Genomic DNA, 24,074 nt, shown 5'->3' with positions numbered 1-24,074 from the left:
CTTGGAAATTAGACCAGAAACTGTGACGCTATTAGAGGAGGGCATAGGCTCAACACTCCAACATATAGGCACAGGAATAACTTTCTCAACAAGACCTCACAGGAAATTAAAACAAAAATTAACAGGTGGGATGGCATCAAATTAAAAAGTTTCTGCTCATCAAAGGAAACCATCAAGAACCTAAAGAGAAGCTCTACAGAATGGGAGATCTTTACCAGCCACCACTCTGATAGAGGGCTAATATCCAGAATATACAAAAACTCAAAAGACTCTATACTAGCAAAACAACCCAATCAAGAAATGGACAAATGAATTGAATAGACACATCACAAAAGAAGAGATACAAATGGCTGATACATGAAAAAATGTTGAACACAACATCATTAGCCATCAGGGAGATGCAAATCAAAACTACACTGAGATTCCATCTAACCCCAATCAAAGTGGCAAACATAAAGAAGTCAAATAACAACAAATGCTGACGAGGATGTGGGGAAAGAGGAACTTTTTTACGCTGCTGGTGGGAGTGTAAACTAGTTCAGCCACTATGGAGATCAGTGTGGAGATTCCTTAGAAAACTGGGAATGGATCCACCATATGCTCCAGCTATACCACTCCTGGGTATCTTTCCAAAGGGGTTGAAATCAGAGAACTACAGTAACATGTGCATACCCATGTTCATAGCAGCACAATTTGTAATAGCCAAAATATGGAACCAACCTAGGTCTCCATCAACGGATTAATGGATTGCAAAATTATGAGAAATACACACAATGGAATTCTACTCAGCAATAAGGAAGAATAAAATCATGCCATTCACAAGAAGATGGAAAGACCTGGAAACATTATGTTAAGTGAGATCAGCCAAGCACAGAAAGAGAAGAAACATATGTTTTCTCTAATATGCCCAAACTAGGGAGTATTAGGGATACCAGAGGGACTCCAGATAATGGAGGGGAAACCTCAGCCAAGCTAGAAAGGAAGAATAGGAAAGGAAGAAGGCTGAGATTAATAGAGGAGCTACATTCGAATATGTGCGTAAGTGAATGTAGCATGGTCAACCTGGACACTCATTGTTGAGAGGGGGGAGAGGGGAAAGGGGAGGAAGGGCACAAAGCACTGTGTGACATATGCCTTTACCAATATGATCCACATAAAAATTAAAAACTAAAAGTAAAAAATAAAATATTTCTAAGTAAAATACCGATACACGTAAATATTAATTATAAAATTATCTGATTCTATTTTGTTTCATTATGATTCACTGGAATAAATTACAAGTCAAAGTTTCAAAACAAACTGAAAAATCAATACGATTTATGGATTAAAAGAGGTATCTTAGCTCTCCTAAGAACATTACCAGAACCCATACATCATTTTGATCACATTTGCTCTGAGCTCATTCAATTTGATTGAAATAGAAGGATGGTACCACAAGCTACATAATCCATATCTGCCTTTAAAAGAGGGTGCTACAATTGGGCAATGTACTATACTAGATTTAAGGTAAAGCAAATATAAAAGATGCCTAACAGGGGGAAAAAAAAAAAAAAAAAAAGAATGAAGAGCAGCACACTGGTTACTGCCACCATTTCCTCACTTTCCACTAGGCAACTCAGACTTACTCCCCAGGTCAGAGATTCATTCATTCATTCAGTTCAATCTACTAATCACCCAAGAAGTTCCAGGCGCTCTTCTAAGGAATAATACAAGAATAAATGAGAACTTTTCTCTCTTGAGTCCTTACGAGAATGAAAGACTTGGTGTTTTGCCAAGTACCAAGTGTTTTAAATGAATTATGTCAGCATGTGGCAGGATGCGACAGGAGGATCACAGTTCATGCATGAACAGCCTCTGCTACTTAGGCCCTGTGCAACTCAGTGAGACTTTGTTTCAAAATAATGAACAAAAAATAGGACTGGAGGTGTAGCTTGGAGGTAGAATGCACCTGGGTTCAATCCCCAGTACAGCAAAATAAATAAATAAATAAATAAATAAATAAATAAATAATTGATCTCACAACAATCCTTTGAAAAAAAGTATTATCACTGTCTCCATTTTGCAGATAACAAAACTGAGGCTATGACGTTGTTTGCACACATCTGGTAAGTGTCAGAAACAGGATTACATTCAGTTTGGTTTCAGAGTGTGAAATTTTAACCACCATCGAATAGTCTCCCCTAAAGCTGTTTCTAATCCTTTGTTCAGTACTGCCCTTCTCCAAAGCCTTTTTAGACATTTGCTTTATAATCATGCCCCGCTCCGGAAACTTTAATATCACAGATATACTTAGTATCTATATGTGCTGCATGTATATCTATATTGCATATGTAAGAGTAAGTTTTTTTTCACATACACATCCCCAAGAACTAATTTTGCCTCCTTGAGTGTCAATCATGTTTCATCAACTGAGAACACATGCTCTAGGCTTGATTATCAGCCTTGGGACTGTTAACACTCTGGACCAGACAATCCTTAGGTCTGGGTGCTGCCCTGTGTATGGTGGGGTGTTTACTACCTTCTTCAGGCTCTATACAATAAAAACCAACAGCAGTGATGATCAAATATTAAATTAAAATATTAAAAAAAAGGTTTGGCAAGTTTCCCTTGCAACATGCAGCTAGATGCTCCATTTACATATTTATCAGCACCCCAGTTCCAGGTTTTGTTCATAAGCAACTGGAATGGACAGGGTATAAACAGACTGCAAATACTACATCTGTAGCTGGAATGAAGGAGCAGGTATAATGCCCGCAGCAACAGCAAAGAGTAGACACTATCTGATATAAGCACAGCAATAAAGGAAGTCCACATTAGGCCAGTAAGTGAAAGGACATTAATGTTTAATAAAATCCGTGTATAATACGTGCCACAGAACAAGGCTAAACCCACCCCAAATGATGTGAGGCAAATCGTCTCACTGTAAGTATATGAGTGAACGTAACTAAATTCCTGGGAGAAAAGTGTACTTTATAAAAGGACTTCCACTGTATTCAATAATGTGCCAGTAAAGGAGGGGAGCCGGGATTAAGGATATAATTAGATGGTGATGGAAGGACCGCTCTGAGAATTCTAGATTCAGAACACACACTGCAAATCATCAGGGGACACTTACTTCCCCTCAAAAAAATCATAGGTAGGCTCCCAGGAGCAGATTAATAAGAAGAGGTATCTTCTTGACTATGTAAGGAACGGTGGAAGGTGACTGTGGTGGTGGCAGTACTGAGGTCAAAGAGAAGAAATGCCAGAGGCAGCCTGTGTAACCCCGAGCCTGTAATGTAACTTCTAGAACCTCTGTTCCCTCATCTATGAGAAAATGTGTCTTCATTTCATAAGGTTAGGATGAGGATTAAATGAGACAGACCTACAAGTAGATGGTGAATGGATATATAACAAACAGGTATTTGAAACTATCAATTTTATCACAAGGAAGTAATCCTCCTTAATGTATAAAACTGCCTCAATATCAGTGAGAAATGATGTAGTAGAAAAATGCATAAAGCACATGCACAGTTCCAGAAATAGCAAATAAAAATGATCATCAAGCCTTTGGAAAGTTGCTCAACCTCACTCATCATAGGAAAATGCAAATTAAGGCCACTCTAAGATAACTATTCACAGTGGTTCCCTGTGAGAAGAGATCCAGGAAGCCGGGCGTGGTGGCGCACACTTGTAATCCCAGCACTTGGGATGCTGAGACAGGAGGATCACAGTTTCTGGACAGCTTCAGCTACTGTTTAGTGAGGCCCTTTGCAACTCAGTGAGACTCTGTTACAAAATAAAGAATAAAAAATAGTGCTGGAGGTGTAGCTCAGAAGTAAAATGTCCCCCCACCCCGGGGAGGGGGGGAATTCCATTCCTGGTACAGCAAAAAAATAAGAATAAATAAAAATAAAATGGGAAGGGCCGGGATGTAGCTCAGTGGCAAAGTGCCTGCTTTGCAGGTGTGGTGCTCTGGGTTCGATCCCTGGTTCAAAAAAAAAAAAGAACCCCTTTAAAAATAAAATGGGGCCGGGCATGTTGGCGCACGCTTGTAATCCCGGTGCTTGGGAGGCAGAGACAGGAGGATCACGCAGGTTCGAAGCCAGCCGCGCTGGCTTAAGAGACCCTGTTTCCAAATAAAATATATAAAATAGGTCTGGGAGTGTAGACCAGAGATAGAAGGGCTTCCAGGAACCCTAGTACCACCAAAAAAACAAACAAAAAATAATAATAATAAGATGGGAAGAGGATGGGCAGGTACAGAAGGGCAACCTTTCTCCACATTTTAGAGTTCTAATATTTATATTCTAGTTATGCAAACTTGTTACCAAATTTTAAAAAAAATTAAAGTATATTTAAAGAAAATGATTTTTAAATAAGCTTTAATAGGGAAAGCCTTTACATCATGATAAAAAAACTGGCAAATATAACTACTCAAATTTTTTTCAAGTTTCTTTTTTTTTTTTTTTTGCAGTACTAGGGATGAAACCCAGGGGCATTCTACTTCCAAGCAACACCCCCAGCCCTATTTTTTTTTATTCTTGATTTTGAAACAAGATCTCACTGAGTTAGTTGCAAAGGGCCTCACTAAGTAGCTAAGGCTGTCCTTGAACTGTGATCCTCCTGTCTCAGCCTCCCAAAAGCTGGGATTACAAGCATGTGCCACCACGCCCAGCTTTTTTTTTTTTTTTTTTTTTTCAGATTTCAACACATTTATTTAGGAAAAAATACATTCAAGGAAATGTGGACCATCTCAGGGAAGAAAAAGAGAAGATAAGCAGTGAGCTAGCAGATAAGACAAGGGAGAGAGAAAGAGAATACTACTAAATGTTTTAAATTTATATAATTAAAAGCCTTTTCAGACAAAGTAAATAGTTTATATATGTATATATGTGAGTATATATAAAATGTACTCACAAATCACAGAAGACAACACAACTTTCAAAAAAAGTCAAAGGATACAAAAGGCAGTTAAATGAGAAAATAAGTGCCTACCAACCATATAAAAAGGCACTCAAAGAATTCAAAACTACTGAAACAAATTAAAACAACATGCCATTTTACACTGACCACTGGAAAAGGTTCAACACAACCATGCTGGTAAGAACAAAAGGAAAATGGTTTTTTCATATACTTGTGAGAATGTAAAATGCTAGGACTTTGAGGTATAACATGGCAACAGCTAGTTTAATTTTAATGTCCATACCTTTGATCCAGTTATTTCTATTCTAGAAATTTGTGCCAAACATTTTCACAAGAAATGTTAGAGCATGTGCTTAGCATGTGAAAGGTCCTAGGTTCAATCCATAGCATATACACAAAGAAAATCCCACACGCACAATCTTGTAAGTTTTCACCACAGCACTGTATGCATTAAGAGAGGAAAGTAACAACCTAAATGTCTCCCAGTAAGGAACTAATTGACTAAGTTATATTCACAAAACACATTACTTACCCATGATTCAAAACTCAGGAAGAACTACAGGTACTTCAGCAGAACCTACAGTACAATATAATCCCATTGGGTACACATGTATGTGTATGTTTGCATGTATACAATACCAAGACTTAACAATCCTCTCTATAGGGTGGAAGCTGGTTGGGTAGAGCAGGGTAAGCAGGTAACTTTTATTTTGGATTCGCTATACTTGACTACTTTCAACAGTTTCTACTAGCATTTTCATGACAAAAATCTAGTGGATCTTTAAGTAAAGGGTGAATTGGTTGAGAAATGGTATACTGGGGAAAAAAAAAAAGCTACATAAGTGTAATTATTAGCAGTAACAAAATGTCTATTCTATAGCCAGCATCCAAGTTATTCAATGATTTATTCGCTATTGGTCTTAATAGGTTAAACCAGCAACCTAAGGAGAAAATAATAGGCTAATAATAACAGACTAAGACTACCCAGAGTAGTGACTGTGAACTTGGAAGTCTCCATCAGAAACACCTAAGTCTCCATCAGAAACACCTATGGGGTTTTTCTGTAGATATATTTGGGGGCAGTTTTTCAGAATACATATACCCAGAATCACCCCCAAATAGTAATGCACTGAGGTGGAGAATAGGACCTCAAGTAAGTAAATTCCCAGTTATAGATGGCTGGGGTTTTTGTTTGCTTTGTTTGAAAAAAAAAAAAAGGTACTGATACTGTCCTATGAATCACCTATGTAGAAAACTGTCACGTGCCACAGGCAGCAACTGAGTGGAGTATTATGACACACACTAGTCAGGTATAAAAATAGACTCCCTCACAATCTTCTAAAGTGGCTGAATAATTTCCTTTAAAACAAAACAAAACATCAGATTCAAGATCATCCTTGTATTAGCCTCACTCTAATCTGTGTTCTGACATAATATTTTTTGCTACGACAAGAGAAATGAGCAGGGGCTCACAATGAAATGGCACCGGGAGGGGAGGTGTCACCTGCAACCACCCTGAAGAGAGTTCCGATTCTCCTCATCCTGTTAGTAACAGAAAACAAGAAGTTATAATTAGCTTAAGGTTGCAGGTCAATACCTGGAATAGTACGGTGGTACACTTTGTGATTTTACATTTACTATTTCCATTTTACCTATAGCTATGGCTTTAATAAGAAAGGAAACCAAAACAAACAATGAAAGCTTGAGTAATACACTACAGTGTGACGTGAAGAAAATGATGTCCTGAGAGGCGGAAATGGGCATGGCGTTTGAAACATGGCGGACGACATGGACCAGCAACAAACTACCAATACCAGAGAGGAGCCTCGGATCTCATCAGGCTCAGCCTGAAAGAGCGAATATGTGAAGATGAGAAAAGACCGAGAGCTTCCGGGCAGATTACATGCTTATGAGCAACACTTAAATAAGATATTGGGAGATGCGGAAGAAACTGTGACTACTATAGAATCTGATGAAGAGACATATGAAGAGATATACAAATCCACAAAACGGAATATTCCAATGCTCTTTGTCTGGGGAGATGGTGTTGAATTTGTTGCCCCTACACTGAGACTTGGCTGATCAGCAACAAAGAATTTATCCTGTGTAGAAAATAGGAGACTGTACAATTGCCTCTTTAAATGTGCAACACATTCAAAAGGAAAGTTGTATACGTTTTGATATTAAGAAATGATCCAAGAATTCTTCCACCCCTGAAATGATTCACAAATAGCTTACAACTTCTTAAGCTAAATGGCATTTTTTCTCCTGCCCTTCCAATAGATGTGCTCACCAAGATGCTGAATTCTTTCAATAATTGGTTTTCTCCAGTGTTCTTTCAGACAAGTTCTGCTGTTTTTTCCTTTAAATTAAATTTGATGTTTCCTTTTTGATTTTAAAAAAAAGATGTCCTAAAATTCTGTCAGTAATTGTATGAGATCACCAAATCAAACGCAAAGTAACAAAAGAGAAATCTGTAATAGAATGCTACGTTAAAATTTATAAGTCTACAAACTATAATATTGGACAATAAAATATAGCTTAAACTTACAAGAACTACAAAAGCTTGAGGGAGAACATCAAAATTAAACAAAAGGATAATACAACATTATAACTGACATAGACTTTTTAAAAGCTAATTGAGCCAGGTGTAGTGGTGCACACCTGTAATCCCCAGTACCTGGGAGACTGAGACACAAGGATTGCAGGTTCCAGGCCAGCAACTGAAAACCTAGCAAGACTCCAATTCATAATCAAAAAATAAAAATGGCCTGGAGTATAGCTCAGTGGTAGAATAACCATAGGCTCAATCCCCAGTACCACCACCACCAAAAAAAAAAAAAAAAAAAAGTTAATTGAATGGGAGAAAAATTATTAAGCATCAATTATTTCAGATTGGCTAAAAATGACATTTTTCAGTAACTGGATGATATGTGTATATATGAATGTATCACTCAAAATCTTAACTATGATATACAATTACAATGCACTAATAAAAGTATAAAAAATTGGAAATTTGAATATGGAATAGATATTAGATATTAGAGAATTACTGTTATCTTTAAAATAAGGCTACTATAATTATATAGGAAATAAAACCTGAAGCAATGAAAGATGAAATGTCATGATTTTTGCAACATACTTTCAATTTAGTCCTATACACCTATATGATAGCAAAACTATATATAGATACTATATATACAGTTGAAGCAATATCTTTTTTGGGAAGGGGGGGATACTGGAGATTGGACCTAGTCACATTCTACCTCCAAGCTACACCTCTAGCCTGATTTTCTTTATTTGGAAAGAGGGTTTCACTAGGTTTCTGAGTCTTGCTACGTTGCCCAGGCTGGCTTCAAACTGCAATCCTCCTGTCTTAGCCTCCCAAGAACTGGGATTACAAGTGTGCACCACAACGCCTGGCAAAGCAAACATACTTCAAAAAGGTTCATAACTGTGGAATCTAGGTAGAGATATGAGTGATCACATACTATTCTCTCAACTTTGTCATCTGAAAATCCTCAAATAAAGATACTAAAAACTATGATTCAGCCTATTCTTCAATAGCATATTATATTCTCTGGTAGTCCTATGACCTATAGCTGAAAAAGTAAGTCTTTTTTTGATAATACTATTTTTAGATTAGCCAAACCTAAAAATATAAAAACCTTTATATTGAGAATTTCAATAGCAAAATGCCAAAACAAAACAAAACCATATTTGCTACCCTGCCACATTCATTTTGGCTTTTCATGAGGGTCAGGGTGCTTGTGGAAATGATACATGTTCTATAGTTGTGGCATACATAAAATATCCCAAGTGTAAATGATAATTGTTTAATTTGGGTTTACCTGTTTTTACATACTTTCTTTGGACTGTTTCACATATTTGCCAAAAATAGTGACCTTATGAACATATTCTCAGAAGTTAAAAAGTAACTCACTGAGAACCCTTTAACAGGTTGAGTACATTACAATAAAATGCTTTGAGCTGAATGTAGTGGTGCACGCTTGTAATCCCAGCACTGGGAGGCTGAGACACGAGGATCGCAATTCCAGGACAGCCTCAACTCACTGAGACCCCGTTTCTTTTTTCTTTTTTTCTTTTTTTTTTGGGGGGGGGGTACTGAGGGTGGAACCCAGGGGCTTTTCTACCTCCCGGCTACACCCCTATTTTATAATTTATTTGGAAACAGGGTCTCACTAAGTTGCTGAGAGCCTCACTAAGTAGCTGAGGCTGGCTTTGAACCTGTGAGATTCTCCTGTCTCAGCCTCTCAAATGCAGGGGATTATAAGCATGCGCCACCACGCCTGGCTAAGAGAGACCCTGTTTCAAAATAAAGAATAAAAAATAGAGCTGGGAGTGTAACTTGGAGGAAGGAAAAAAAAAAACTTGACAGCAGAGCCAAACAGCATACCCAAGAACACATTTTCTTAATAAACAATCTTTCCCCAGAACAAAGATCCAGGTGCCTGGTGGGAAGGTTACAGAAACACTGCTTTAGCACAACAAACCTCAGGAAGATCCCATCACAAGGCCTGTCATGGCACCTGGCTGGAAATGATGTTTTAAATGTATGGATTTCTCTCTGCATAAAGCATTCTAGGAAATAATTACATCCTCCTTCCAATTCCTGAGCATGTTATGACACATACAGGGTTAGTCATATTCTACCTTATAAGATGGTGTGTACCTATCTTCTCTAATTTATAAATTTAAAAAACTTTATATAGGAAAAAATAGATATCTACTTTGCCAAAACCACATTAAAGTGTAAATAGTCTTTTCACCTTAGAATTTTTACTTTATACAATTCTGCATATGTAAAGTATCTCAAATTTTAGCTGGGCATGGTAGCACATTCCTGCAATCCTAGTTCTTAAGATGTTGAGACAGGAGGATCACAGATTCAAGGCCAGTCACAGCAATTTAGTGAGACCCTTAGCAACTTAGTAAAACCCTGTTTCAAAATAAAAATAGGAGCCGGGCGCGGTGGCGCACGCTTGTAATCCCAGCATTCGGGAGGCTGAGACCGGAGGATCACGGTTCGCAGACAGCCTCAGCTACGTAGTGAGGCCCTCTGCAACTCAGTGAGACCCGGTTTCAAAATAAAGAATAAAAAATAGGGCAGGGGGTGTAGCTTGGAGGTAGGATGCCCCTGAGTTCCATCCCCAGACCCGCAAAAAAAAAAAAAAAAAAAAAAAAAAAAATAGGACTAGGGGTGTGACTTGGAGGTAGAATACCCTTGATCCCTAGTACAAAAAAAAAAAAAAAAATGCCAATTACAAGCTAATGATCAATGCACAAAAATATTCAGAATACTCTTTGTCCATCTAAAACATATGACAAACATAAAACTTCTTACAAGATACATCTGAAAAAAATTGTGATAAATAGTGTAAGTCCTCAAAGAATCCCAGACCTTAAGGGAAAACAGTAAGAACACCATATTAAAGATGATATGAAATGCAACAGTCTCCTGGATTGGATCATGAAACAGAAAAAAGGACAATGGACAAAATCTATATAAAATGTGGAGTCCTTTAATAGTACTCTACCAATGTTAATTTCTTAATTTTAAAAAATGTGCCATAGTTGCATAACATTTCAATATGAAAGAAAACTGGGTAAAGAGTATAGGAGAGCTCTATAAATTGTGATTTTTTGTAATTTTTCTATAAATCTGATTATGTCAAGATTTAAAGCTTTAAACATGGTAATTATGGTGGTTGGACCTGTTTAGTTTATGTCTAGACAACACTCAAACAAGGAGTGAAGAGGGGAAGGAAAAGGAAAACAGGCAGCTACGTGATTCAAGCTTCTCAAATGTATGACTAATCTTCCTGGCTGTTCTCAGGGCGGTCAGCTCTCAGGGTTTTACTTGGTTTTATACAAAGCTCTACAGAATGGGGCTTTCTCTTTCTCTCTCTTAAAACCTCAAGAGGAAATGGTTTGCTTTTCCCTAGGTTTTCTTTTCTTTCTTATAACACAAAGCAACAGTGACTGGCATCAAGTTCTATCAGGTTCCATGGATAATGGAAGAACTCTGAAGCATTTTAAAATTCTACAGAGATCCAGGTGTGGTAGCACACATTGGTAATGGCAATGGTAATGGTAATGGTAGCCATTACTCGGGAGGCTGAGGCAGAAGGATCTCAGGTTCAAAGTCAGCCTCAGCAATTCAATGAGACCCTATTTCCAAATAAAAAATAAAACAGGCCCGGAGGTAGACCACGCCCCTGGGTTCAATCCCCGTACCTTAAAAAAAAATAAAGTAAAATTCTCCGTGGACGATGGAAAGAGGAATAGGAAATGAGTGGCTACTTATTTCCCAGTAATTTGGTAACGTTCTTCCATATGCTGAGGAAGTCAACAGGAGGACAATCTACAAGATGTTTGTGGTGTTCTTTTCACACCACTAATCTAAGTTATTCTAGTGTTACTATTCTCAGGTGTCCCAGCACACCTACCAAATAGTTCTCACCTCCCCCACCAGACCCACAGGATGAAGGCATTTGATTTAACTCAGATTAAATAACAAAGAAAAAAGCAATCTCCTCCCAGACTTATCCTGAGCATAAATAGGAAAAATAAAGATTTTTCCTATTTGTTAGTACACCAAACACCTTTAATTTGGACTAAGAAAAGTTTGAATTAAGAAGTACTTTAAGAAAAATTTTATTACCAAAGATAAAAAGTTACTAAAATGGTTTTGTCCAAAACTCCACTGAATAAGAAATTTATAATAATGCCCTGCTTTGGGAAGTGCTGAGTGGGGTGGGAAGAAGGCTGGGGAAGTACTCCAGATGCAGCTAATGGAGACTTACATCAGCACTACCTTTCAGGAGCACAACACTATTTCCATGACTCTACTCCCATCTTCCTTTTCCTACATTCCTCTCCTTGGCTGATTTTTGAAATGCTGTTGGGCCTTGGAGTTCTGTCCAAGGCCACTTTCTCTGTACTGAGTTTTCAGGTGTCCCAAGAAGATCTTACCCATATGCTGGTAACCCCCAAGTCAATCTATTTTACCCCACACTTCTCTTCGCCAGTCTGAACTGAAGCTCTCCGATCTCAAAGGTAGCCTCCGCTGCAGCCACTTACCAGCTCTCAGTAGTTAATTAATTCACTTTTCCACTTACCAAAAGTAAGAAAAGCATTTCACATTTGGGGATCTTTCTCAGATCTTTAATCTCCTCTTCCCTTCTCCCTCACTCTCAACAGAAAACATGCTGCGAGCCAAGATTACACAAACAGTAAAGGATGAAACTCAACCTTTACCACCAACTGTTGACCTCTACTCCTTCAGCATTCCTCCACATCTTGTTCTAGGAATATATACAAAAGACTCGAACAAAAATTTTACCTCAGGAGTATTCACCGGAGTGTTTCCTAAATAACCAAAAGCTGGGAACCACCTACATAACCAGTAATGGGGAAATGATTCGATTAGATCATGCAGTGTAACGCATCCAAACAACAGCACGAGGTAGGAAGTGAGAAGCTCCGAGATATCCTGACAGTAGAACTGGCAAGATGTGCTCAGCAGGCGTGGGGGAGGGGACGGTATGAGCAAACAAACAAGACAGGGCCATCAACTAAAATGACAGGTTAAAATAAGAGCTTTGGGGAACGTCAGCAAGGTCCAGTGGGGCACTCAGAATGGTTTTAGACACAACTCTGAGATGCCTGTGAGACAACCGAGAGGACAGGCTGAGTAACGGCTAGAAACTGAGTCAGGGACTGGGAATTAGGAGCACTATTGATCATGTTCTTTAAATTTACCTGCAGCATTTACAATATATGCATTAATGGGCCACACTCCAGATCAGCCCCTCTTATATAAACAGATTCTAATGCCTATTTTATCATGTAGGGATATAACCCTGTATTAAAGAAAACAATATGCTGAGCAATATGTTACCATAATGGTTTGACTTAATAAATCCAGAGCGAGCTAATCCTCTCCAGACATACCACTGCTCTAATTAGCCATTCTTTCAAGTGACATTTATTGAAGGCCATCCTGAAGGTAAAAAAAAAAAAAAAACCACTCTATTTCATAAATAGTTTCTTGCAAAATACTCAAGAAATATATCACAAATTACTACATCAAGGTTCACGAAGGTGAAGAGTTGTGCCCAAAGGCCACACACCCAATAACAAGGGTCATGATTCAAAAGTCAAGATAACACCAGTTCTGGTCTGCTTTCTACCACACAAAAAGTGCCTAACCACCCTGCAAAGGCTCACCATCTGTGACATGGGATGTACAAAAATAAAAAGGGGTGAGTAACGTAAGGGGAAAGAAAGATCATAAGAGCTCAGAAGAAAAAAAAAACTACTTAATTTCCACTACTTAAGTTCAACAATTGTATAAGCTATAAATTCCACCCCTGAAACTAACCACACAAGATCCTAATAGAAAAAAATGTTTAAATCCTATACAAAAGTCCTAAGACTCTTCATAACTCAGTGTACAAACTCTCTATAGACTTAGTGTTTTGTTTCATTTATGATTTGAAAGATTCAACCCAGAGGCACTCTACCTCTGAGCTATCCTCCCAGCCCTTTTGTTATTTTGAAACAAGGTCTCCCTCAATCACCCAAGCTGGTCTCCAACTTTCAATCCTCCTGCCTCAGCCTACCAAGTGCTGGGAATACTGGCATGCAAAACCACGCCTGGCTGACTTGGGCTCTTTAAAAATATAAAATGTAAGTAAAAAACAACCTGTATAGTGACTTTGGTTTCAAGAAGTCCTGTGTAAATCTCAGCTCACATCTAGGATTACAAAACATGTCACTAACATCTACGCTTCATGAGGACAGAAGGTTTGGAATAAAGACCCTACACACTAAATAAAGTTATTATTACTTGTAATTATTATTAGAAGTGTATAATAACCTATGGCTGACACAGAATGTTAGATTTTGCTTTATTTTAGGTATATACTTCAAACTGAAGTACTAGTGTATTTCCAAAAATGTTCACAAATCCTCTTCGCTAACACCTCTGGATCAAGTTCCATCCCCTGACTCTACAGTTCAAGGTCGTTCACCCTTCCCAAGCTAGGCTTTTAAGTTCCTTGGGGGCAAAAGATAAGTCTTGTTGATTTCTATTTATTCATTTAACATCTAATTACTTACTAAATGCTTGACACAGATATAGGTCCCAGAATATAGCAGAGAACATAATAAAGTCCCTGCCTGCTAGAGTTTATATTCTAATGAGATAACAAAAACATTAAGCAAATAACTATATATATCAGATAGCAATAAATACTATCTACAAGGAGGGTGAAGGGCTACAGAGCAACCAAGGTGAGGGTGCAGGCGGTTGTTTACATAAGGTATATGGGAAAGCCTCACATACACAAGAAACCTGTATCTGGGAAGGAAGAGCCATTCAAACAGCCCAAAGAGCAACAGCAAAGGCCCCAGGGCAGAAATATTCTCCTATCTGGGAAGATTATTACGCTGGCAAAATTGGGGGGGGGGGGGCAGAGATTCCAAGAGCAGAAGAGTGACATGATCTGAAAGAATCACTCAGATTTCTGTATGGAGAGGAGAGAAGCGGTTGGCTGCATCAGAACACTGGGGTAATCCAGAAGGGAAAGAAGGGTGGCTTGAACCAGGAGAGCAGAGGTGGCGATGCTAATGGCGCCCGCAATGGATGGGGCTCTAGTTAATTTGTGAAGACTGCACCCATTAGATTTGCAGTCATGCCGTAGCTATGGAAAGACAGACAAAAGGAGTTTTGAAATACCTGAGAAGAGTGAAGTTTGCCATTCATTAAAACAACAAAGTCAGAGGCGCAATTTTAGTTCTCCAGAAGCCAGCAAAGTGTCTCGTACATAGTAGACATTCAAATATTCGAGAGTTAAACTTAACTGAATAAATTCCCAAGATGAAGCAGGTAAACACAATGCACTGGTTTCTACTTGCTCTAATATTTCTAGTACTGTTTGTTAATTACACAAAGTGGCCTAACCATGCTAACGAAGTTAACGGCAGGCGCTAACATAGAAACCCTACACTGAGACAAAGCAACTGATCCTAATAGCTCAAAAAATCATTTTGAACTTTAAATCTACAACTCTTCTGAATACAGGAGAAATCTGCTAGTAAAGCTCTGTGGGCAGCCTGAGGATTCTTACACCCAAAGTAATTAACCTGTTCTTAATGATGTCATATTCCTGGAAGGTATAGTGGTGCAAATAGGACTCCCTAGGCCAGAACTAATTGAAACCATAACACTTCATGATAAATCTTCAGAATGCGACAAGACCAAACAAGTTCCTTAATAAAATAAGCCATCAGCATTTTTTAAATAGCTTTTTATAGCTCAAACAATAAGCCCCTTCAAAACAGTTTAAATGAAAAACTGAAATCTGCTGGAGATGTGAAATTCTGCACATCTTTCCCTAACAGACACTTTTCCTGAAACTGCGAGTCATTAAGGGAAGAACTGTGTGTCCACACCTTTGGCACTTTCAAACTCGCATTCCGGGATTTTCTAACCCAGCATCCTGACTCTGGCTCCAATAAGAACCACAAAGTTAGCAGAAACATATTCAAAAGGATCCTCTGGCAATAAAAAGTGACCATCTTTCCCTCCCTTCCTTTTACTTTAAATTTGCAGTAAGTACCACTTCTCTGCACATTAGTTTTTCTAACGCCCCACCCTAACCTACAGTGCTTAAAAAAAAAAAAAAGCGCCTACAACTTTCGTTTAAAACATCGCTTTAAAAAAAAAAACCGCTTAAAAAAAAAAAAACACCTATCACTCGGAGGAGCTGGCCCTACTGAATTAAGCAACAGGCAGGACTCTCCTATCAGCCAAGGGCCTTGAACCAACCCAAACAACCCCGGGAAATGCCGGCCAGATTCCCCGTCTCTCCCCGCTTCCTCCCCGCAGCCGGCCTGCCAAGGCCGCGGCCGCCGACCGGAGCCCGGGCCGCCCCTACGACCGCGGCCAGGGACAGCGACAGGGACCGGGAGGAGGGTCGCGGGCCGGGCTGACCACCACCCAGCCGCCAGGAGGAGCGCGGCCGAAGCCCGGGAGGAGCGGGGACCCAGGAGGAGCGGGGCCAGGGCCCGGGAGGAGCGGGACCGAGAAGGAGCGGTGCCCGGGAGGAGCGAGGTCAGGGCCAGGGAGGAGCGGAGCCGGTAGAACCGGGGCCAGGAGGAGCGTGGCTGGGGAGGAGCGGGGCCGGGAGGAGCGAGGCCCTGGAGGAGCGCGGTCGGGATGAGCGGGGCCGGGAGGAGCGGGGCCCGGGCCAGAACCAGGGAGGAGCGGGGCCGGGAGGAGCATTATCAGTATGAGCGGGGCCGGGAGGAGCGGGGCCCGGGAGGAGCGGCCCGGGAGGAGCGGCCCGGGAGGAGCGGCCCGGGAGGAGCGGCCCGGGAGGAGCGGCCCGGGAGGAGCGCGGCGCCCGAAAGGCGCTCGGCCCGGGCAGCGGCATGGCGGCGGCCACAGGTGGAGGCCGGCCGCGGCCTGGGCGGCAGGCCCGCGCGCCCCGGCCCCGCTCACCATGTAGAGGGTGAAGGGCAGGCCGAGCAGGAAGAGCCACAGGTAGAGGTGCAGCGCGTTGACGAAGGTGGCCTGGTGCGGGTCGTGGTACCAGCCCCCGCTGAGCGCGGCCCACACCCCCTGCCGGAGGATCTGCAGCGTCTGCGACCCCATGCCCGCCGCCCGGCCGCGCCTATCCCCCGCCCGGGCTCCGCGAGAGCCGCCCGGCGCCGCGGCCGAGGCGAGCGCTGCTGCAGGACGAGGACGCCGAGGAGGCGGAGGCGGCGAGCGGCGGGGCGGAGGAGCGCGAGGAGGAGCAGGACGAGGAGGCCGGCCTCCGCAGCGCCGCCGCCATCTTGTCTCCTAGCGCCCCGCGCCCGGCCTGCGGGCGCTGCCGCCGCCGCCGCCGCCCCCGCGAGCCCCGCCGGCCGCCAGCGCTAGCCCGGCCCGCCGAGCGCGACCCGGCGCCGGAGGACGCGAGGAAGCCGCGCCCCCCGCGGCCCCGCCTCCCCGGCCGCTGCAGGCCCCGCCTCCCCGGCCGCTGCAGGCCCCGCCTCCCCGGCCGCTGCAGGCCCCGCCTCCCCGGCCGCTGCAGGCCCCGCCTCCCCGGCCGCTGCAGGCCCCGCCTCCCCGGCCCTGCAGGCCCCGCCTCCCCGGCCGCTGCAGGCCCCGCCTCCCCGGCCGCTGCAGGCCCCGCCCCCGCCTGGCTGCCTTTCTTAATATTATTTTTTTTGGGGGGGCAGTACTGAGGATGGAACCCAGGGGCAGTCTACCTTCGAGCTACACCCCCAGCCCTATTTTTTATCCTTTATCTTGAAACAGGGTCCTACTGAGTTGCAGAGGACCTCACTAAGTAGCTGAGGCTGTCCTCGAACCGTGATCCTCCTGTCTCAACCTCCCGAAAGCCCACGCCGCCACCACCACGCCCAGCTCCACCGGGCCTTTCTAACTCCGGAATCAGACCCTGCTGGCAGAAAAGCAGCCTAGCCGAGATTGGTGGTATTTATTAAAACCCAGGAGAGATAGAAGCTAAGGGCTGAGAGCGTCACAGAAGGCCTGGAAGAATTTGATAAGGTTGAAAAGTGACAGTGGCACCCAATTTGAGCAGGAGTTGTGTTGGCCCTTGGAGCTGGGCCAGAGGGAGCATAGCTGAGAAAAATGGCCAGGGCCAGGACTAAGAGGATCTGCTACTTCCAAAGATGGAACGTTGGTAGAAGTTGCATGAGATATGAAGGTGTAGAATGGAGGAGTTTTGTTTGTGGGCAGTGGCTCTTTTTTTTAAACTGTTGTACCTCTTAGCTGTTCTGATGGGCCAATCTAAACAGGGTTGGAAGATTAACTGTGACTCCACCCCAAGTACAATAGGGTCTTGTTCTCTTTTTACAGCTATAAAAACTGGGAATCATTCTTGGCTCGGTTGAATGTTTATAAGGCATGTCTGATCTCATTGAATAATTTTTTTTTAGAAAAGAGTTTGAAGTTTGAGTTTATTATAGCAATAAAAGTCCTCTGTATTCCCAGGTTAAAGTTGCCATAGTTAATAAGGGAAGTAAGACAGCCAACGAATCAGGTGATGTTTTAAGAAGGGTAGTGAAAAAGCCAGGCAAGGTGGTACACACTTGTAATCCCAGTACTTGGGAGACTGAGGCAGGAGGATCAGCTAACCTCAGCTACTTAGGCCCTGCACAACTTAGTGAGACCCTGTTTCAAAAATAAAAAATAGCTGGGCGTGGTGGCGCACAGTTGTAATCCCAGCGCTTGGGAGGCTGAGACAGGAGGATCGCACGGGTTCGAAGCCAGCCTCAACTACTTAGTGAGGCCCTCAGCAACATAGTGAGACCCTGTTTCAAAATAAGGAATAAAAAACAGGGCAGGGGTATAGCTAGGAGATCAAATGCCCCTGGGTTCCATCTCCAAACTCGCAAAATAAATAAAGAATAGCCCCGGCGTGTTGACACGTGCTTGTAATCTCAGCATTCAGGAGACTGAGACCAGAGGATCACAGTTCGCAGACAGCCTCAGCTACTTAGGCCCTTTACAACTCAGTGAGACCCTGTTTCAAAATCAAGATTAAAAAATAGGCTTGGGGGTATAGCTCGGAGTAGAATGCCCCTGGGTTCCATCCCCAGTACTGAAAAAAAAAAAAAGAGGGATAGTGAAAAGCCATCGCAGCTCCTCCACTTTAAAGCTACTTAGATATTTTCACACCTGTTTCATTTGACCTTCATAGAGGCTATCCTTATGTGATGCATGAGTGAAGCTATGCTCAAAGAAACCAAGTGTCCAGGTTCTCGTAGAAATAAGTGGCCAAGAAGAAATCACCCATTATCCTCACTGTATCGACTGAACTTCCCAAATTTATTTTTCAGCGCTCTTCATCCGTCCATTCATGTCAGAATTTGAACTGACCAACAGCTTCTGGTTACCTGTGGTCAGCTTAGATATGACCACTTGTTCTCAAAGGGCAGTTGGGGGCATCACCTGAGGACTCGTTAGAAATGCAAATTCTCAGGCACCACTTCAGAGAAACTCTGGGATGTAGGGGCCAGCAGTCTGTTTTAACAAGCCCTCCAGAGGGTTATAATGGACCTCAAGATTAGAAGTTATCACTGTAGAACACCACCCACAGCCTATCAAATCCCATTAAGATACCTTGAAATTGAAAAATGTAAATGAACACTGGCCAGAACGTATTCTCAAATATATTATTTGCCTAAAAGAAAAATTAAGATCAAGTCATGAAAAGTTACAATTAAAATAGTGGCCTTGGGGCCTGGTCACAGATGCAAGGTATTGTCACGTTTTCATTTGTTTTCCCCTGCAGGAGACAGGAAAGCTCTCTGAGTGGGTGTTGGAAATGGTCCCAAGCTTTCCAACACAAAGCAAGATGTAAACAAGGATAAAATTCCAATACCACATTAGTTTCCACAGCAGCTAACATCCACTGTGGCATAATACAAAAGGATTAACTGTAATAAGGGTGAGGTAGACCGAGAGCACTGGAAACTAGAATGAGATATATCCATGGAATGAGAAGCAGACCCAGCTGGCCTGGCGAGCATTCAGCTAGAAGATACTATCTGGAGAATATGGAACCGGCAGCAGGCCAGGAAGGCAGCCGGCGGCAGGCTGCTTTGACACAGAGAATGTAAGCACTGCAAGCCAATGGACAGCTGGAACGCCGTCTTGAGAATCCAGGAGCAGGCACAATGTAATCACAGCACGCACTGAGAAACGTGTTGCTCTGGGCAGGGCCGCGGCCTCAGGGCTGGGGTTTTCTAGGACCAAACTGAACTCCTCGAGCTGAAGTCCTGGATGAATAGGGGGTGGGAGGGACTCAGGAGAACAAGACAAGTATCCAGAGGCCACATCTGGAGGACAGAGTAACAGCTACAACGTGGGAAATTACCTAGAAATGGGTCCCAGCTGCACACCAGGCATGGCAGCCTTGTGCCACCCTGAGGATTAGTGTAGAACTCTAGCTCAACCCCAGTATGGCTGGGCTTGATCCCAGAGCCTAGACATGGGGGTCACAGGGCAACAGCCAGTGTGTGAAGCTGGGCCAGCAAGATGGGCAGGTCCAAAAGGGAGAAAAGGCGGGGTAAAACTACTGTCTTTTTATTGTAAATTCATGGAAAATTTTTTAAGAAAAATGCTAATTAACTAACTTAGGGAGTTAGTAACTGAAAGAACCCAATGACAAGGCTGACCTTTCTAAATGACTGAATTTGAGGAGGTGGAGGAGGAATCCTACAGTGCTTTTTCTCTGCAGCTTTCAAAATGTTTAGGAATGATGCCACCACCATCTTCCTATTTTATAACCAGGGCTCCAGGGCACAGAGGTTAAATGGTTTGCCCCAGGTAACACACTCTGTCATACCCATAAAATATAAGAGCAGGATGAAAATTAAGAGATCTAATTTGCTAAGTGTTCACCCTCTTAGTCAGGCATAAAAGCCATCAATAACATTACACTTAGGATGTCAAAGTTAGCAGCCATGACATACTACCAAACCACCACCTGACATTGGCTCATCTTTCAGCTACTCCTATTAAATTTATGTTTCCTGACTAACGCATTGGCCCCTCGAGGACTGAGCCTGCTCAATAGCACATGCTCCCTTCTGCCTGAGAGGGCCAAAGCTGCTTATGCAGAACCTTCCGGTGACCCCACCCGTACCCACCTGGGAGCCAAGTCCGTGGCAATTATCTACCATAGCCATGAAGGCACACATGTAACGCCAGCAACTCAAAGGTAGGCAGTATCCATGTCTTCTCTGAAACCCACCCCTCTTCTTTCTTTTAGAGAAACCAACAGTATTCAGCTTGCTCAGATGCAAACCCCCATGATCTAGACTCCTGTGGCCTTTCTCCTTGTCTGTCTTTCCTTTCTGTTGCCAGATCCTGGGGAATACTCTCATCAGCTCAGACCCAGCAGTCTCCTATAGCCACGAGCTTCTCTTCAAAGCCATTCTTTCAACGTCTCTCTTCGAAACCTCCCACCAGCAAACTAATCTTCCTAATCCACTTTTCTTAGAAGCCTTTAATTCCCTTCAGTTAACTACAAGACTGCAGGCATGCTCCTAAGCATTCAAGGGACTCCAAAACCTAGGTCATTATTTTATTTTACTTAATGACCTCCACTCCCCAGCACAAACCCTTTTTATTGTTATCAGCACACTGATTTATTTATGTTTATTTTTATCAACCCATCCATTTATTAATTCTGCCTCTGTGCTCTTATAGACATAAAAACTCTCACCTAGAAAACCTTACCCATCTCCGTGCCTACTAACATCCACAATTAATACTCCAAAACCACTCATCTATTTTTTTTTTTTTTGCAGTACTGGGGACTGAACCTGGGGGCATTCTACCTCCAACCTGCACCCCCAGCCATCTTTTCTTATTTTTTATTTTGAAACAGGGTCTCACTAAGTTTCAGAGGATCTCACTAAGTAGCTAAGGCTGGTCGAGAACCTGCAATCCTGTCTCAGCCTCCCAAGTACTGGGATTACAAGCGTGTACCACTATATCCGGTTTAAAACCATTCTAAGGCTGAGACAGGAGGATCGCGGTTTGCAGACAGTCTCAGCTACTCAGTAAGGCCCTTTGCAACTCAGTGAGACCCTGTTTCCAAATAAAGAATAAAAAATGGGGCTGGAGATGTTCCTTGGAGGTAGAACCTCCGGCCCTGAGTTCCATTCCCAGTATCACCAAAAAAAAAAAAAAAAAAAAAAAAATCAAATATTTTTTGAACTGCCTAGAGCACTCAGATGTTCCGATCACTTAGCACTTAATTGTGTGCTAGTTTCTACCCCTCCAACTGATCTGTGCATTCCTTAGGCCCAGGCCCGTCTCAGCATGCCTCAGTGCCCAGCAGAAAGCCGTTGAGATCAGTCCACAGAGTTCATACAGGTTGAGCAAAACACAGACACCAGTGACTCTTCAATTTAAGATTGGAATCTGTCTTCACAGTCATTGGGAGCTCCTCAAGCAATTCTCCAGTTTTAATCAATTTAAGAAAGGAAAAACCTATTAAATAAAGATGAAGAGAAGTACCCTAGAACTAGTCCCTGTTTCTCGTTAGCCAGTTGCTACATACGCCTTCATATTGCATCAGGAAAATAAATGTCAAAAGAAGAGTAGGGGGAGAGATGTTCCGATCTTATATAAAATACCAGTATCTGGATATGGAACAAAATAAGAAAAAAATAAAAGGTTTTCTTACTACGTAGGAAATCATCATTCTCAGAAATCTCAGTTCAGTCTACTTTTTTTTTTTAATGTTGATTCTATATGAGTATTTTAAAACATGTTTTAGGAGGATCGCGCAGGTTCGAAGCCAGCCGCGCTGGCGTAAAAGACCCAGTTTCAAAAATATTTAAAAAAAAAGGTCTGGGAGTGTAGCCCGGAGGTAGAAGGGCTTCCAGGAACCCCAGTACAACCAAAAAACAAACAAACAAACAAACAAAAATAAAATAAAACACGTTTTGACACCAACTAGTTCAAGATTGCCCATTATGGTTTTGTGTCATCCTGAGAGTATCTTCTGTTATATCTTCAAAAACAGTTCACTTTTCTTAAATTCTCACACAGTACTGTTTAGGCAAGAAAATGAACGGAAAGAGGAAGTATATAGGATATTGCAAAATTCCCTAAATATTGGGAAACACCGAGTTAGAAACAGTCTTTTTATCTTTCTATTTCAGCCAAGCATAGCCCAGCTCCAGCAGGACCTACGAGGTCAGCCAGTGTGGCTGAGTGATTCCCTGCTCACCCCCTCTGTAGTAGCTGCCAGTGTCATTTGGATCACCTGCCTGTTCAGTAGTCATGCAGAAATGAGACAGAGGTCACTTCTGAAGGCTGAATATCTGGTCTCTCTTACAAGGAACACCAGGAACATTCTTTAGAGGAAAGATAGTATTCACTGTAAAAAGATCATGGAGAGCCTGGCATGGTGGCACACACTTTTAATCCCAGCATTTGGGAGGCTGAGACAGGCTGATCTTGGTTTGAGGACAGCCTCAGCTACTTAATGAGACCCTTTGCAACTCAGCAAGACCCTGTTTCAAAAATAAAGAATAAAAAAAGAGGGCTGAGGGTGTACCTGGGGTATAGAATCGTGTGTGTGTGTGTGTGTGTGTGTGTGTGTGTGTGTGTGTGTGTGTGTTAGTAGGGATTGGATAATACAGTAGTGCTCTACCACTCTACTACATTTTAGAATTTTATTTTCCAACAGAGTCTTTCTAAGTTGCCCAGGCTGGCCTTGAACCCAGCCTGCCTTGATCCTCCTGCCTACGTCTCCTGAGTAGCTGGAATTGCAAGTGTGCAATACCACAACCAGCTTCAGTAAACATGTGTTTCTGTCCACCGTCGGCTACTTTCTTAATTAGTCCCAGCTCCCAGTCAAGGAATCCAAGCAGAATTTAAAAATCCCAGGGAATTCAATGTTGCAGACTCATTGCATTTAGTTTTGATGGTTGGAACTTTTTTTTATAATAGAAAAATGAAAATTTCCAATGATGTAAGAGAAAGATCTTTTGAGATTTTTCACAGCTTTCCTTGTGGAAACCTTGACAGTCCTTGGGAATGTAATCATTCATTTTGTTTGTTCATTTGGTTTGGGTTTGGGGGTGTTGGTGGGGTTTCTGCTTTGGTTTGTTTTGCCTTGCCAGTTGTCACTGGGATTCAGCATTTACTAACTATGCACAAATAGTACATTCTGTATATACTTCCAAGGGGAATTCAGGATAAAATCTCTCGAATCACTAGTGATGGTGACGCAAAGCAAAACCTCCTGTCCTCCCAGTTTTATCATTCCCTTTTTCTCAGTATTTCCACCCTTTATAAACTCATTATAGTCACAAGCCCTGTGAGAAGTGTTTCTCAATGTGTAGTCTATGAATCACCCAAATTACAATCTTACTAAAAACACAGAATTTTGAGTTATGGCACATCCAGACACAGGACATTAGAGAAACTACCCCAGTGTTGGGGAGGAATCCTGAGTTAAAGAAAGAGTATAAACTTTTATTATTTTCTATCTTTTGGCCATCAAAGAGAATTCCAAGCAGCCAATAAAATATTGAAAATATTGAAGTAGGTGTGTGTGTGTGTGTGTGTGTGTGTGTGTGTGTGTGTGTGTTACTGGAAA

The 24,074-nt window shown here is 42.2% G+C and overlaps 1 protein-coding gene and 1 pseudogene across 3 annotated transcripts in view; one reads left to right on the top strand and one right to left on the bottom strand.

Annotated features, from left to right (window-relative positions):
• PCNX1 (pecanex 1) overlaps positions 1-16,591 on the bottom strand; it is a gene marked incomplete at both ends in the record, with an annotated part of 169,946 nt that extends 153,355 nt beyond the window's left edge. For both annotated transcript variants that reach the window (XM_080706775.1, XM_080706776.1), the window contains one exon: positions 16,439-16,591. In XM_080706775.1, coding sequence (XP_080562901.1) covers positions 16,439-16,591 — 153 coding nt within the window. The remainder of the gene's footprint in view (positions 1-16,438) is intronic.
• On the top strand, positions 6,682-6,987 carry LOC308270722 (U6 snRNA-associated Sm-like protein LSm3; annotated as a pseudogene). The gene has a single exon. The product of its transcript is annotated as a U6 snRNA-associated Sm-like protein LSm3 (transcript).
• Positions 16,592-24,074: the final 7,483 nt, after the last annotated feature.

This window comes from Muscardinus avellanarius, assembly GCF_963383645.1.
Source record: "Muscardinus avellanarius genome assembly, chromosome: 12".
NCBI classification, from domain to species: Eukaryota; Metazoa; Chordata; class Mammalia; order Rodentia; family Gliridae; genus Muscardinus; species Muscardinus avellanarius.
Note: the sequence above shows the minus strand (reverse complement) of the source record. Positions and strands in the feature narration are given on the sequence as shown.